The sequence below is a fragment of the Myxine glutinosa genome, chromosome 5, assembly GCF_964187855.1.
Source record: "Myxine glutinosa chromosome 5, kmMyxGlut1.1, whole genome shotgun sequence".
In the NCBI taxonomy this organism is placed as follows: Eukaryota; Metazoa; Chordata; class Myxini; order Myxiniformes; family Myxinidae; genus Myxine; species Myxine glutinosa.
The window spans coordinates 210,624,310-210,640,969 of NC_136265.1; the positions used below are offsets into that span (position 1 = coordinate 210,624,310).

Sequence of the window (16,660 nt, forward strand, 5' to 3'; positions counted from 1 at the left end):
CCTTGGGCCTGGAGAGTTAAAAATTGGGCACAGTCTATTCCAGGGCAACGCAAATATGTGTGTAAAGTATGGCAATGCTATGTGCAACGATGTAGACGTAGTACTGCGCACAAACAGACAGACAAACCAACCAACCAACATACTTGCCGGAATCTATTCCGGCAAGTAACAAACTGACTCAAATGCAATACTCTCTCATCTGGCGAGGGTAACAAACCATAGGATGTTTGCCAAGCCTCAACTACAATCCACAACAGGGAAAAGAACAATTCACATTGAAAAAGAATGGCGAACATTAAATCATGAGAACCGTTATGAACGTCAAAAGGCAGAGATCACCCACCGACCAGAATACGATCAAACAGAGACAATGCTGTGTTATTATTCACTTGACTATAATTCTGTGGAGGGTGAAAACAAGAAAGGATTAACAAATACAGAGCAGCAAAGATCGTCACTGTGCGAGAGGACCCAGGTGGCTCATAATAACCATCTTCACACTAATTATGCAAGGCAGTGCGTACAAAACAGCCGTGCAAAAACAGCTCGTCTCCAAGGGAGGTTTTGGATCATGTTAATAAATCATTCTAAGACCATTACACAGCCACAAAGTTTTTTTGGCCCAGGTTTTTCATGAATCAGCTGGCAAGGCCTGACATTTGAATGAAAAATTTGAGCAAATAAGCAAGAGCAGACCCGGTCTCAGGTGATGTTTCACCCGCTTCACAGCAGGCTTCCTTAGGCCAATAGACCCTGAGTGCAACAAGAGGTGATGAGACCGAGAGAGAGGGGGGTGGTGAAGAAGGCCGATGGGAGAGAGGTGTTTGTTTGTGAAAGAGGGCCAAGTGGAAAGAGCTAGAAAGAGGAGAAGGTGGAAGGCAAAAGGTCTGTCAAATGCTTGTGATTGGCAGATGGTGGCAGACCTAAAGCCGCAATTGGTATTCCCAGAGATCTGAGTGACAAGGTTGTTGTCTGACATTGTCATCTCGTCAGATGCAACAAGGAAGGTCATCTTGGGGGAATTGTCAGTTCCTTGGGAAGATAACATGGAGGAGGTGCACGAGAGGAAGAGAGGACAGTACAGTGAACTAGAGGTGGAATGTCAGGAGAAGGGTTGAAGAGTTTCTTGTACCAGCCATTTTAGGTGGGGTGTAGAGGGTATATTGGCAATTACCCTGTGCTTGTGAAGTGAGAGGTGTGGTTCAGCGATCGGTCATGTACATACGTCCATACGTGTCTGCATTTTAAAAACGTACGTTAAGAATTTTGGTACTTTTTCAAGAATGTCAGAAATTTGCTTACTTCTTACTTAAGGTACTTCAGATGTGAAGAAATTTGCTGCCTATTACACACATTTTTAATGCCATCACAAAGCTGCTTAAGGTAAGTAATATTGCAATATTAATGCAGTTTTTTTTTTTTTTTTTTTTTTTGTATACAAGATCGAGGCTCGTGAAAGAGCGAACATTAATCACACAGAAAGACAAACCGACACAAAAACATATAACATCGGGAGCGGTAGACAAGATGGGGAGAGAGGGGGAAGGACACAAACACAACATTTGAGAGCAGGGACCGAGAGACATGGAGACATCGAGAGATCTGAGAGAGGGCGAGGGCTTTGGGGGGGGGAGCATGGGAAGGGGGGTGGGGTGGGAGTGGTATAAAACATATGGGCACGGCCAGGACTTCCAGGAAAGAAGTTGGAATTTCAAACAAGGTGGATCTGGGGTGAATTAGCGGGGGTAGAAAAGATCAAGGTTTTGGATGGGGGAAGATAAGAGATGGTGGTGAACAGCTGTTTTAAAGACCTGGAGGGAGGAGTGGGATTGAAGGGAGTGAGGGAGTTTGTTCCAGAGGCGGGAGAAAAGAGGAATGAAAGAGTGAAGGTGAGCAGACAGCCGAGATTTCGGCAGTTTAACCATCAGAGGGTTGCTGGCAGATCTTGTGCGACCTGTAGGAATATTTGGGGGACAGAGCACAGAGAGAGCTGGGGGTGCAAGGCCGGAGAGGAGTCGGTAGAAGACAGAAAGACCACCTACCTGCCTGCGGTAAGTGAGTGAAAGGCCCTCAGAGATAGCTTCATCGCGGGAGATTCCAATAATTCTGAAAGCTTTGGTTTCAACAGCGTGAAGCCGAGCTAGTTGTGAGGCAGGAGCACCGGCCCATAGGGGAGAACAGTATTCCATTGAGCTGCGGATGAAAGGCTTGTATGTGGTGAGGAGCTCAGGTGTGCCGAGGAAGGACTTCGCACGACGGAGGATGCCCAGTCGGCGACTGGCTTTGGAGGCCAGCTTGGAAATGTGGTTTTCCCAAGAAAGATCATGGCAGATAGTGAGACCCAAAAGCTTGAGCGACAGAACTTCTTGGAGAGGATTGCTGAGAAAGTAGATGGGAGGGTTGTCCAGTCGATCTTTTCGGAGAGACATAGTAAGAGTGTGAGATTTGTCAGGATTGAAAGACATGTTCCACTTGTTTGACCAGTCTGTGATTTTGTCCAAGTCTTCAGAGAGTGAGGAGGCTGCAGACTGCCGATCTGAGGGAAGAGGAATGGAGCGGCAGAGAGTGGAGTCATCAGCAAAGAGATAGAGAGGATTTTCAAAAGAGTCAAAGAGATCATTGATGAAGACCAGAAAAAGCACAGGGCCCAGAACACTGCCTTGGGGAACTCCAGCCTGAATAGGAAGAGGAGATGAGAGAACCCCATTCAGGGCCACACGTTGACGATGACTAGAGAGGAAGTCAGCCAGCCATGCGTGGAGATTTCCATGGATACCAAAGGAGGAGAGTTTGGTGAGTAGAGCGGGGTGCCAGACCGTATCGAAGGCACGTGATATGTCGAGGGAGACAGCTCTAATTTCCTGTTTGGCATTGAGGACCTCCATCCATTGTTGAGACAGCAGAAGCAGCATGTCCAGAATAGAGTGACCTGGTCTGAAACCAAATTGATGCTCAGAGATCAAGCCATTGAAGAAGAGGAAAGATTTCATATCCGAAGCAATGATGGATTCCATGACTTTGCTGATAATTGGGAGAAGGCTGATTGGTCTATAGTTGCTAGGATCTGTTTTTGCACCTTTTTTGTGCAAAGCGGTGATGTTGGCTGATTTCCAAGCAGATGGCAGTTGACCTTGAGCAAAAGAGAGGGTGAAGAGAACAGAGAGAGGGTGAGATAGAGTGGCAGAGCAGGATTTTAGGACCCGTGGGCTGATGCCGTCGGGTCCAGTTGCAGAATCAGAGTCGAGGGTTGACAGAAACTTTTCCACCTTGTCAGGAGGAAAGGACACGGAGTCCAGGAGCAGCTGGGTACGACTGGGTATGGTGGGTACAGAGAGGGATGGGTTTGGGACACAAGATTTAGAGGCACACACAGAGTTGAGGCATTCAGCTTTTTCACGTGCGGAGTCAGCTGTGTAGCCGTTTGAGGTAAGGGAGGGGATGGAGGGGGAACAAACATCAGAAACGGATTTGACCAGACGCCACCAGGATTTGGAAGAGGGAGACAGATAAGAGAGTTCAGTCCTGAGAACGGAGAGATATTGTTTCCTGGCTCTCCTGAGGGTGGACACACACTTGTTTTGGGCTTTGTGAAAGGAAATGAGATTTCCTTCCGTTGGATTTGCTTTCCAGGAGACGAACGCAAGTTGTTTCTGGGCAACAGCCTCACCACAAGATTCCATGTACCATGGACGGGAGGAAGGGTATGACAACTGAAGACGAGATGGGATAAATCTGTGCATGAGGGAGAGCAATTTACTTTGGAAGAATTCCCAGGATGAGTTGATGTCAGAGGTGGTAGAGATGGGAGACCAGTCCAGATGATTGATGGCTGCTTGAAGACCGTGCCAGTTGGCCTGAGTGAAATGCCAGACTCGTCGACGCTGAGCAGGCTCCCTGAGAATGGTCAGAGAGATGTCCACTTTAACAAGGACATGATCAGATGATCCGATTGGTGCAGAAGAAGAGCAGCAGACATTTTCAGGGAAGTTAGTCATAACCAAGTCCAGAAGAGAAGATGCTCCGTTGACTGAGATCCGGGTCGGGAAATTGACAGATTGTGTGAGTCCCAGTGAGTCGCAGAAGTCCTTTGCTGAGGAGCCATGGCTGATGAGGGAGGTACCCACACCCAGCCAACTGGCATGATGACAGTTGAAATCACCACATATGAGGAAGAGAGAGTTGGGATGAGTAGATAGAAGTTGGTCCATATTATCAGACAGCGAGATGTAGATGGAGTCATCACTGTTTGGTGGACGGTACAACACACATATGAACAAGAGGTGGGAGCGAAGGGGAAGCCGTAGCCAGAGGTATTCCTGGGGGTGAGGTGGAGAGAGTGCAGTGCAGGGTGAGTGAGGAAGAGAGTTTTTGATAAAGATAGCAACCCCACCTCCAGGACGAGGCTCAGGTCTATCATACCGGAGGAGGGAGTAACCCGGGAGAGATACTAAGGAATCAGAGACATCATGAAGGAGGAAAGTTTCTGTTAAGCAGATCACGTCTGGTTTGACAGAAGCAACCTGTATGGAGAGATCAGTTAAGTTTGAACGAAGGCCCCGGATGTTTGAGGTCCATACCGTTAATGAAGAGGAAGGGGGAGCATCGGATACAGAACAGGGGGGAGGAGGGGCACGGTAAGATGTGGAAGAGGTGGAAGAGGTAGGGAGAGCTGTTGAAGGTGTGTCAGAGATTTCAGAATAGCTAGGAGAAAGGGAAGGATGGGGCAGACAAAAGGTTTGATGGTGATTGGGTGAGGCACAATGAGGTGTTATTTGAGGAGGGGGAAGAGCGAGGCAGAAGGTTGGGGGAGATGGAGGTGAGAGTTGGAAGGGGGAAGAAGCGGGGAGGACGCTTTGAGGAGGGGGAGTGAGAGGCGGGAAATTGAGAAGAAATGAGGGTGGGGAGATTTGAAGGGGAGGGGCGAGGGGGGAGTTTGGGAGGGAAGGGACAAGGGGAGGGATTTGAAAGGGATGGGATATGGGGGAGATTTGGAGGGGAGGGGTGAGGGAGGAGTCTAGGGGTGGAGGGGCGAGGGGGAGTCTTGGAGGGGAGGGGTGAGGGGGTAGTTTAGGAGGGAGGGGGCAAGGGGGGAGATTTGAAAGGGATGGGTGATGGGGAGGATTAGGAGGGGAGGGGAAAGGGGGAAGATTTGAAAGGGATGGGTGATGGGGAAGATTTGGAGGGGAGGGGTGATGGGGAAGATTTGGAGGGGAGGGGTGAGATTTGATTTTAGAAAGTGTACGATTAATGGGAAACGAACATTTATTGCAAAATGAGTTTCTTGTGACCTTCGAGTCAAAAATACGTTTAAGGATGCTGGATGGAGGATGGAGTGCAGGAGAGTTTAGGGAATGTAGAAAAAAGGCACTATAAGAGATGGAATTTTTTTTTGGGATGAATAGATTTGGTGAGCAAGTCGAAAGCAGCCTTTTAAAGAAGAAGAAGAAAAGGGTGTTATAATATATGACGGAATACATAACTTGAGGGGAAAGTGTAAACATTGAAGGTTAATAACAGTGAAAACTATCTGGGGAAATGGGGGAGAAACACGTGGTCGAAGAACGAACGAACGAATAAGAATGAATAAACGAATGAGAACAGAGAAGGAAATGTTTTTTTTTTTTTTTGAGTTCAGATTTACACAAGGAAGTAGGCTATGGGGTGAAAAGACTGGGAAAACAGAGAACGAAAGTTATTGGATCACAAACGACGGACCGCTGAGAGAAAAACAAAGCCTCAAGGTTGTACAGTGTACACTGTACAAGGCCTCAAGACACGACACGAATTAACACGATTTTCAATACAGGTATTGAAATACAATCGAACTAGTCCCTGGTGTTGGGCTAGCGGCTAGGGTGCCGGCTTTAGGATCCTAGGATCCTGGGTTCGAATCCCGGTCAATCGCTGAATTAACGCCAGGGGGGTTGACTCAGCCTGTCATCCTTCCGAGGTCGGCAAATTGAGTACCAGTTCACTGGTAATTCCCTGCTTGTCGTTAAAGGCGGCAAAAAGGGTTGGCGTCAGGAAGGGCATCTGGCCGTAAAACATTGCTTCAAAAAGGGGACCGAAAAACAACAACAACCACAGTTCTCGAAAAAGGCCAACCCCCGCTTGCGGGGAAAAATGGCCTCTAAAGGTGGTTTTTTTTTTTTTTATGAAAGATTTGCACCGGAAAATCTTCCTCGGGACACAATATACGTACGTACACACCATAAAATAAATACAGTTATAACGAAAATACAAATGGGAACAATTACTTAACTTCAATTTCAAATCGCTCGCGACGCGGCAAACAGACGATTAATTTATGAAAGATAAACACCGAGAAACTTCCAAGGGGCACCCTATAACTTCACACACCGAAAGATAAATACAGTTTCGACAAAATACAATTGTGAACAGACTTAACTTTGAAAACGTGGAGACCGTGTGGAGCTTCGAGAATCGCTGCTGCCGTCTCTAAGATCAAGCAGTTAAATTATACCTTCTTAATATACCAGGTTAAATTACATGATGATGATGATTGACTGGGATTTATTAGTCGTGTGACACAGCTGTTACTGAACCATCAATAATCACGAATGCCTCATCTTTGGTTACATGCTTACTAGACTTGTGGTGTTGAAGAGCAACGGCTCTGAATGTGGGAGGTAAGCAGTTTGAACCCCAGCTGATTCATACCAAAGACTTGAAAAATGGTGCATACCATTTCTTTGCTTGATGCTCAGCATTTAAAAAACGACAGAGCATGGTCAAACAACCATAGGGAAGCAGCAGGTTTGATGGGCCTAATGGCCTCTCTCGCATTGAGCTCCTTGAAAATTGCTTCTTCTTTTTTTTTTTTTTCAAAAGAGCCTCTACCCCAACTGCTTTGTGTTGAAGATATTAATTTGAAACCAACTTGCGAATTACAAGACTCCGATGAAAACTACCCTGGTCGCCAATTGAGAGAAATTGCACAAAATCAGACAAACTAATTCAAAGTCCAATGACAACAATCTTGTCACAAATTAAAAACAAAAAGGTGGCAAGTACATTTGTCTAATTCTGGTTACAAAAAGGTGTCACCATTACAGGTGGCACACATTTGTCTAATCATTGAAAAACTGGTTGGCTCAAAAGAAAACTTCCTAGTGGAAGCCCTGTATACATATTACTAATGTACACCGTACTTGTAAATGAAAAGCAAGTTGCATATGGGGAGGGATTAGATGAGAATCAGTATAATCAAAGAAAGAAAGTGATCAAGGGGGTGCGAGGAGAGGATAGAGGAAAGGAGTGAGAGAAGTTAAATGTGAAAAGAAAGAGAAGAAAATACATGGAAATCTCAGAAGATAAGAGTGAGGAGGAAGAGAGGAAAGGAAACAGCAATTTTGGAGGCAAATTGGGACTGGGGTGGAGAGAGGGGAGGTGTGGGAAGGTCAAGTATTTCACATTTTCTCCATACATACATTATATATAAAAGTAAAATTATTTGGCTAAAATCTCAGAATCAATCTTCACTGAGTGTACCTATGAGCTTGGGAAGGTCACACAGCCCGCACAGTGGCTGAGGAGGCAGGCATGCAGAGGAAGCACGGCCCTCCAGTGCCTCACTTGCCAGATGGTCACAAAGACGCAGCGAACGCTCTGCAAGCGATCCACTGCATGCCGCCAGCAAAACGTTGAGGCCGAGTGGCTTCAGAGATGCGGCATGCAGCGGCCATCGGGAGTCATCAAACTGCACCGCTGCAGGGTTCTGCTGATCCTGGGACAGGCTCAGAGTCTCAAAGCGGTAATCACACACAAAGTCTTCAGTATCATTGTCTGTGTCCTCAGATATCATCACAGGTGGTGGTACTTTACATCTTTGTGAATCGTCCTTCTCCTCTTCCTTTTCATCTTTATTGTCCTCCTCAACGTTTGCTTCTGATCCTATCTCTACATCCTCCTTCCCGCCCTCCACACCTTGACTGAAACTTACAACGGCCATAATTGTGGGTTTGCAGCACACATTCCAACGTCGGGGACTAGGCCGCACACTTAACCTCTGTCCCTCCACATTACACCTTTGGTCGTCTTCTTCCAGGGGGCGAGATGCAGTTTCTGTTATAAAACACAATTCCGTTTCCCGGTCCTGCAAAGTGAAAGCATGGAATAAGGAACATGTTGTGGTTGCATGATAATTATAAAACAGATAGTCGATGTATATAATCAAAGTTAGTCTACATTTGAGAAGCATTTGGGCAGTTCATTATGTAGCGAAGACAAACAACAAAAATAGTGCATTTTAAAAAATGGTCAATGCTCAAAATTCACTTAAATATTTTAATCCAGAAATCTCAGCTCATAGAGTAGCTAAATTACAGAGGGCAACAAGTTCATAGACTGAGAGTGTCAAAGGGGAACGGACATACCAAGAGACACGCCGTCATTATATTCTTGATTTTATTTATTCAGGGGGTGAGTAATTACATATAGACTCCAAGACAGGATCATGAATGCTCCAAATACTTGGACTGTGATCCTATGTCTCCAGCATGTTTATCCTGACAGTCTCTTACCTGCAATTCAGTTTCAAATTTATGACGTCATTGTTGTGCAAATGTGCACAATTAAAAGAGAGACAGAAAACAGTAATGAACAACACCTTTGCTCATCTTGTTAAGAAACTAAAGGTGAAAAATGGATTAGTTGCCATACTTTCAGCAAAATCATTCAGGATTGTTAGATGGAATTGACGATTATTTTTTTTTTTCATTGGCTGGCAGAAGATAAAGGACTATAGAAGCTGGAAGAGGGAAATTACTGGTCTGAATCAATACCAGCATGAATAAACATGTAAACAGTGCATACCTAGTTCAGAAGAAATCCTGAGGGAAATATATGGCATCTCACAAGACACATTGAGGGGTAGTTCATTTGTTATGACTTCTGTTGAGTGGATATTTTTGTCTAATTTTAATGAGAATTTCACCGTTCATTGTTTTGTTGTTTTCACTTTTGATATCGGCGAAGTGAAAAGTAAAAAAAAAAATTTGGATACAATATCGAGGTTCATGGGAAGAGCTAAAAACACAGACCATAACAGTGCCGCATATCCTGTTAGCAACATGTTCGCAACTGCTATTATGGCCCATATACATGATTCATCCATGCACCCGATTATGTTACATCGCTTATTGGCATGGGTTATGTACTTCATAAATTTAATTCTTCCCTCATATCGGATCATAGATCAGGCAAATGAAGTTTCAGATTTTTTGGATAAAGATGTCAATCCAACCAATTATGGCTGAAATACCGCTTCACCGATGACATCATCACTATCACCCTATATACACCATTGGGAGTTGATGACATAAGCCAAGTTTCATTGTTTTTTTTGTAGAACGCTTTTGGAGAAAATGATGCCCATTTTCCTTTCATCCAAATGTCGCTGCCACACCGTGTGACATGACGTCAGAGTTGGCAATATAATATTTTCCAAGGGGAGTCCCTCCTATGTTTAGAGTTTTGCATTGATTGGTCAAGCGGTTGCAGAGAAAAACATTGTTGAAGTGAAAATATACAGACGTGGACACACTGACAGACAGCGGCATTGCAATCGTCTTGCATCCCCTTTGAGGCGAGATTAAACATAGGGGCAATACCCCTGGCACTCACCTGGTGGAATAAACAGTATACTGCACTGACTAAGGGTATTTTAAACCAATTTCAATGGTTGCTGGAAGACAGGGCAGCATGTAGAATCCTCCCCCAACCCCCTCCCCCAACCCCATATACCCCCTAAAACCCGAACTTTTCTAATGCCTTGAACAAACATTGGTACATCATGGGTGATTAAGGTTGTGGTGAAGTTTCATCGAAATTGCATGTGTAGTTTCTGAGAAGAAAGGAAATATGTATTTTGGGGGGCAACCCCCCCGCCCCCCGTATTCCCCAAAGGGGCAGATTTTTTTAGTGCCGTGAACAAACTTTGGTACATCACAGGTGGTGTAGGTTGTGGTCACGTTTCATCGAAATTGTGTGTGTAGTTTCTGAGAAGAAAGCAAATACCTATTTTGGGGGGCAACCCCCTGTAGACCCCCAAAGGGGCAGATTTTTTAATACCGTGGAACAAACTTTGGTACATCACGGGTGGTGAAGGGCATGGTCAAGTTTCATCGAAATTGTGTGTGTAGTTTCTGAGAAGAAAGCAAATACCTATTTTATTTGGGGGGTCAAACCTAGATCCACTTTGACCCCCGGTAAACCCCCTTTTAACCCGATATTTTTTTGCCGTGAACAAACTTTAGCCACAACACAACAAATATCATTTGTGCCAAATTTGGTCGCAATCCCATTAGCGGTTTCGGAGAAGAAGTTTTAAGTGTTTACAGACGGACGGACTGACTGACTGACTGACTGACAACACGCCATCGCATAAGCTCCCCTGAACTTCGTTCCAGGTGAGATAAAAATGTGAGGGTGGAGAAGAGAAAGTAACGGGGAACGAAAGGACGCCGGGGGTTGAACATGCTGGATAAAAGCTAAAAACACAACAAGAAAGGTGATGAAAGAGCAGAAAGGGAAAAGTGGGGATGAAACAATTAAACAAAAAAAGGAAAGGTGGGTGGAAGAAGATGACAAAACAAAGAACCTGGAAAGGAGGGGGTAAACCTTAGGAGGGTTAATAGGGTACAAACGATCAGGCCTATTGAAAGGGGGGGGGGGGGGGCATAAGGAGGAGGTGAACAGAGGGACTCTATCTTTGTGGGACCAGTACTAGTAATAGAAAACAAATGACATTAGCATCTTGGAATGTCAGATCCCTTCTTGATATTCAAACAAATAATTTGCCAGAAAGACGTTACACTTAACACGTTACATTCGTTATCCGTGTCTGTTGAATTTCTCCTCTACAATGTCCTTAAAAACACTAAGTTTCCTGTTTGGAATGATTTTCAATTGTGTTTGACTGCCATGCAGACAGACAAAGTAAAAAAAAACCTCACTCCTCTTTGTGCATACGTGATTGGGTCAAATTCAGAGCTACAAAGAACGGCTAAACTGTAGCTTTGTTTTCCGATTCATGTTTTGATTCATGTCCAAAATATAACATCCAATTGAAGTAAAAGTTGCTCCTTCATCATAAATTTGCAGACAGACAGACATAAGTGAACAAAATTCCTTAAACCCACTTTTTGCTTCGGGTGGGGGGAAGGAGGTGGGGGTGGTGGTCAGAGGAGGTAAACATTCACTGCGCCACCGATTGTAAAAACAAAAACACGAGAGTAATCGGCCAAGTCAACAATAAGTGCAGTTACATCACCAGTTGTAGTGCAATTGAAGACAATGGCAGTGACATGTGACCAACTATTTATGTGAACAATTCAAATTTGGATCGATATTTATGCTTCAAAGTGTTTATTCTTGGTGGCACGGGGATAATAAATAAGTAAACAAGAGGGTTCTGAGATCACCTTACCCCAAGCAGCCTTGTGAAAAAAAGGACGTGGGTGCGGGACTGTGAGCAGCAAATTTGATTGGTCGACTTGATGAACTGGAACGGCACTCGGTAGAGAGCATACCTCCACCAGGCTCAACGGTTGAACAGTGTTTTGTATCCCACTGATAGGCCGGATCTGGATTCGGACCTGAACCAAAATCTAATCGGTTCTTCTCGTCACCTAACCAACTCGTCCCCCCAAGTTTAGTCATAACGCGTCCATAACGTTTTTTAACATCATGTTATTTATCGCTTTTCGCCCGATCTCTCAATGGTGAGGAATCACTTAATAATTAAACATTTCTCGTCGCCGGATCCGAATCCGGATGTTCACCAAAATCGAATCATTTCGTGCTCGTCACATACGCTACCCCTCTGCCAAATTTCGTCCAAATCCGCCCGCAACCTTTTGAGATATCTTGTTCACAAACAGACAAACAGACAAACAGACAGGGGTGAAAACATAAGGTGGTGGAGGTAATAACGCCATGGCGCTTGCCATCGATTACATGCAAATTACAAATCTTAACAACTTCGGCAAATGTAATGAAGAACTGAACAAAAGTGAGTGCAAGGCCATTGTGGGAATTCTGCATAAAATCATCAGCAAGAAATAATTTCCCTGAACTTGCTGCAAGGATTTTATCAAAAACATTCCGTTCCCTGTATTCATTTAATGTCATAACATTATTACTTGAATTGAATGAACTAGGGCATTGCCCATACGTGGGTGCCCGTTCCTTGCCAAAAAAAAAAAAAACGCTACCCGTACGCTCTACCCCGCCCGTACGCCCGTAAACAAAAAAAACAACGCTCTTCGCTTCCGCCCTTCGCTCTGACTGAATTGGGAGAAATAATGCGCATAAGAAATCGAATTACGTACCGTAATGGCGGTCAGCTCGTAACGCGCTCAGCTCCGCTCGTCTCACATCGGCCACGCCTACGCAACAAAGCGTTCTGTGATTGGCTGCCGGAAGTTCGCAAATCGTCGCAGTTACGATGAATCGTTTTAATTTAATCGCAGTTTGAATTCGTTTTAAAACATAGTTTAACGGCAACATAGTTTTCCAACGTGAAATAAATGAATACGCTGTCAAATGTGCCGTCCGAGGTAGAGTCTGATCGCCACGTTCGGCACACGTGATAGCTCGCTGCTCTCTGATTGGTTGAAGCGTTTTTTGGACATAGCTCGGTAAGTACTTGTCCGATTAATTACAAACCTTGAAAAGGCACATCCTCGGGTCCCCAGCAATATACCTGGCAAGTTTAAAGTATATCGGACCCGTGGTTGTCGAGAAACAGCGGTCACAGACACACAGACACACAGACACACAGACACACAGAGATTACTGGAATTATAGATAGATGCAGCGAATGAAATGTTTCGATAAAATCATTGCAGCAAGTTCAGGGAAATTATTTCTTGCTGATGATTCTACTTTCTCTTGAGGATTTTCCTCTTAACAATCCTCGAGGATTTTCCCATCTACATTCTTAGCAATCCTCTTGAGGATTTTCCCATCTACATTCTTAGCAATCCTCTTGAGGATTTTCCCATCTACATTCTTAGCAATCCTCTTGAGGAAGTTCAGTCATTCAGACTACTCGGTGTCACTATCAGCCATGATTTTTCTTGGTAAAACCACATCTCCAAGTTGGCCTCCAAAGACAGCCACGACTGGGCATCGTCCGCCGCACGAAGTCCTTCCTTGGCACACCTCGCACCACGATAGAGCATCGCTCTCCCCATTGCCATTGCTCTTTTCTGCTGCTCTTTCCATGCTGTGCCCCGCCCCCTCTACCCCCCCAACCCCCCACCACCACTGGTTTCTGCAGGGCTCACACAGTCCGCCATCAACCCACTTCCAGTGAAACCACATAAAGCCCGAATCACTGCTCACCTCCACTCATTTGTTTCTCTTTTTTCCAGCCAGTGGAACCAACTTCCACATCCTCTCCAATCTCATGTTTCCATCCAAGTCTTCAAGACAGCCGTTCGCCACAATCTCAGATTGTCCCCAATCCAAAACCATGATCTTTTCTACACTCGTTAACCCCGGCCAAATCCCTCCCCCTTCCAAATTTCCCTCCTTGGACTTTTCTTCTGTATCCATCTTGTCCATCCCAGGTATCCTCTCTTGCCCCAGATTCTACCCCACACCCAGTGCTTGTCCAAGTCTCGCTCTATCTTGGCCTTCAACTCTGCTTTCTCTAGGGGGCGGCGGGGGGGAGGGGTGAGGGGGGTTTCCCCCTCTCTGTACTCCTGCTTTTGCATGTGTTTCGACTGTTCCTTTTGCGTACTGATCTGTTCAGTGTCCTAACTCTTCCATGAGCCTCGACTATGAATACAAAAATATTACCCACAATGACTCTTTACTTTCGCTCAGTTCTTCAATCAAAATAAAAAGTCATGTAATCATAAAGTGCCATCTCATTTCTGGTAAAGATGTTTAACTTTCAATCTCACCTCTTCACTCCCATCAGCAGAGCCAAAGGAAGCGTGTTCAGGGAGATAATCTGCCTCGGGTCCAATGCAGCTACTGAAAAAGGCCACTTTGTCTGGGCTAGGGTTCGGCCATGATAGTATGCCTTGCTTGTCAACACAGCATAAAACCTGGTGCAACAGCAGAGAAAATGGAGTTGTTGAGACTTTTCAGATTTGGATTAAACACAAAGATATATATGTATATATGTATATACTAGCTTGGCTCGGCTCGCGCGTCGTTATTGAGGAACGGGCTTGTTTTAGCTGAGGATAATGACTGTACCTGAGTTGCTGTGTTTTCATGATTTACACCAATCATAATACAAACAATAATTTTGCACAAATGTATTTGTTGTGTTTGTGATATTACATTTTTATAGGCAATTTAGGTTGAAGATTTAGGGTGAATGTTTTTTTTCCAAGAAAGAACCCCTCAGCACATACATAGGGGAGGAGTAGGTGCAGACTGGAAGTTTGGGACGATTACACCTCACCACCACGTAATTCAAAACACCTCACCACCACATCATTTAAAAACACCTCACCACCAAATAATTCAAAACACCTCACCACCAAAAATTAAAAACACCTCACCACCACGTATTTCAAAACACCTCATCACCAAATAATTAAAAACACCTCACCACCACATAATGAAAAACACCTCACCACCACGTAATTCAAAACACCTCATCGCCAACTAATTCAAAACACCTCACCACCACGTAATGAAAAACACCTCACCACCACGTAATTATAAATACCTCACCACCACATAATTCAAAACACCTCACCACCACGTAATTCAAAACACCTCACCACCACGTAATTCAAAACACCTCACCACCATGTGATTAAAAAACACCTCACCACCACATCATTTAAAAACACCTCACCACCACATAATTCAAAATACCTCACCACCACGTGATTCAAAACCACCACAACGTTATTAAAAACACTTCACAACCACGGAAACAAAAGTTTGAGGGAGTCGTTAAGTGACAACACAGACACTGCCCAGATGTGTAGATATATAGATAAATGACTGTACCCGAGTTGCCGTTTTGTCATGGTTTAAACCAATCATAATTCAAACAATTATTTTGCACAAATGTATTTGTAATATACGTGATATCACATTTTATATACAACTGAAGTTGAAAACTTAAATTAAAAAAAAAAAAAATTCCCGAAAAAAAAAAAAAAAAATTGGAAATTAAAAAATATATACCCTTAGGACATACCGATGGGAGAGATATGTGCATACCAGAAGTTTGGTACGATTTCACAAAAGTTTGAGGGAGTAGTTCAGTGACAAGACAAGACAACACAACACAAGACTGTGTATATATATATATATATATATATATATATATATATATATATATATTTATATATTTATATTATATATATCTTATATATATTTGTTGCGGATCCCGGGTTCGTCGACGAACTAAGGGGGGTTTAAGCCCTGCTCCCCCTCGAACTCCGGGTCCACGAGGCCGCCAACCACAACTACTGTACTCGTGGTGGACGGGTTGCTAGGCAACTCCAGCCGCCGAGCCCGCAGCTGCGCGTGGAAGGGTTAACGGTCACCACCCGAATACCTTCGGACACACGCAGCTGTGAGAACGAGGACTGAACCCTGCACGAGTCATGCTGATTCTTAACGCCCGAGCGGTTGTGCGTCGCGTGACTCGCACCGTTAGAATATCGAACGGTTTAAATTCGGGGCGATGCTCGGTCAATATGGGAAAGGAAAATGACGGCCAGGTTGGAAACCAAAAACAGGATTTATTCACAATATTCTGTTACATGGTCCTCCCGGTGACTACCTGGTCTCGGTGACCCCCGGACCGTGAGAGGAACTCCGCCAGAAAGATCTATTATTTATGCTCTTTCGTAACGCATAAATCTGAATTCCAATCAATAAAAAACCCCACACCAAGGATCCGGAATAATCAATGATATATTCCCCGAGCAATCAACAACCATCCACAATCAGCAATCAATAGTACAAAGATGTAAACTCATCTATAATAACTCTAAAATGGCCATCTTATACATTCCTCACGTGAGCCCCACTCCCGACTCCCTCCATGGTAAATGTCTCTCTCAATGTCTCCGTACTCCGGTAGTTCGATCTCCGCACGTGGGCGGTTGAACGGACCCTTCCTGACGTGCTTTCACCGGGCACGTCCCGTACCGGGAACAACGGCTGCAGCGCGCACCTCCTGGCCAAGCAAAGCGGGTACAGCAAAGCAGGCAAAGCAACACGCGGCTTGCCCAGCGCGCGCGGCCCAAGGTGCGACCCGTACGCGGCCTTGTAGACGGTGAGGCGAACTGTGCCAGCTGCTTGGTTCCGTGCACGAACCCACGGCGACTTGACGTGTCAAAGGGTAGTTACACGTCCCGGTAACTCCTCTCGCCAGACGGGCTTTTAACGCCGATTCTGTTACGTTGCTCAATCGATACCGCTCGCGTCCGAGCTCGGCGAGGAAGAAGAAGAATCGTCGCTTCTCCAGGACCACGTGTCTTTTCTTCTTCCGTTTCCGGTCTCCTTTTTCCCAGAAGGGCTCCTGACCCTTTAATCACAACAACCTTTAATCGAGTCCACATTGATAAGCAAAGACTTGAATAGTAATTCACATACATTCACATAAATATGTAACACTCCCCCCCTTCAAGAAAGAAAGTTTGAA

At 44.8% G+C, this 16,660-nt stretch overlaps 1 protein-coding gene across 6 annotated transcripts in view; it reads right to left on the bottom strand.

Moving 5' to 3' along the window:
- The window catches only part of TMEM94 (transmembrane protein 94), a 187,630-nt gene that overhangs the window by 68,232 nt on the left and 102,738 nt on the right, over positions 1 to 16,660 (bottom strand). For all 6 annotated transcript variants that reach the window (XM_078779433.1, XM_078779430.1, XM_078779435.1 and 3 more), the window contains 2 exons: positions 13,938 to 14,084; positions 7,513 to 8,116 (listed from right to left, as the gene is read on the bottom strand). In XM_078779433.1, the coding sequence (XP_078635559.1) occupies positions 7,513 to 8,116; positions 13,938 to 14,084 (751 nt within the window). The remainder of the gene's footprint in view (positions 1 to 7,512; positions 8,117 to 13,937; positions 14,085 to 16,660) is intronic.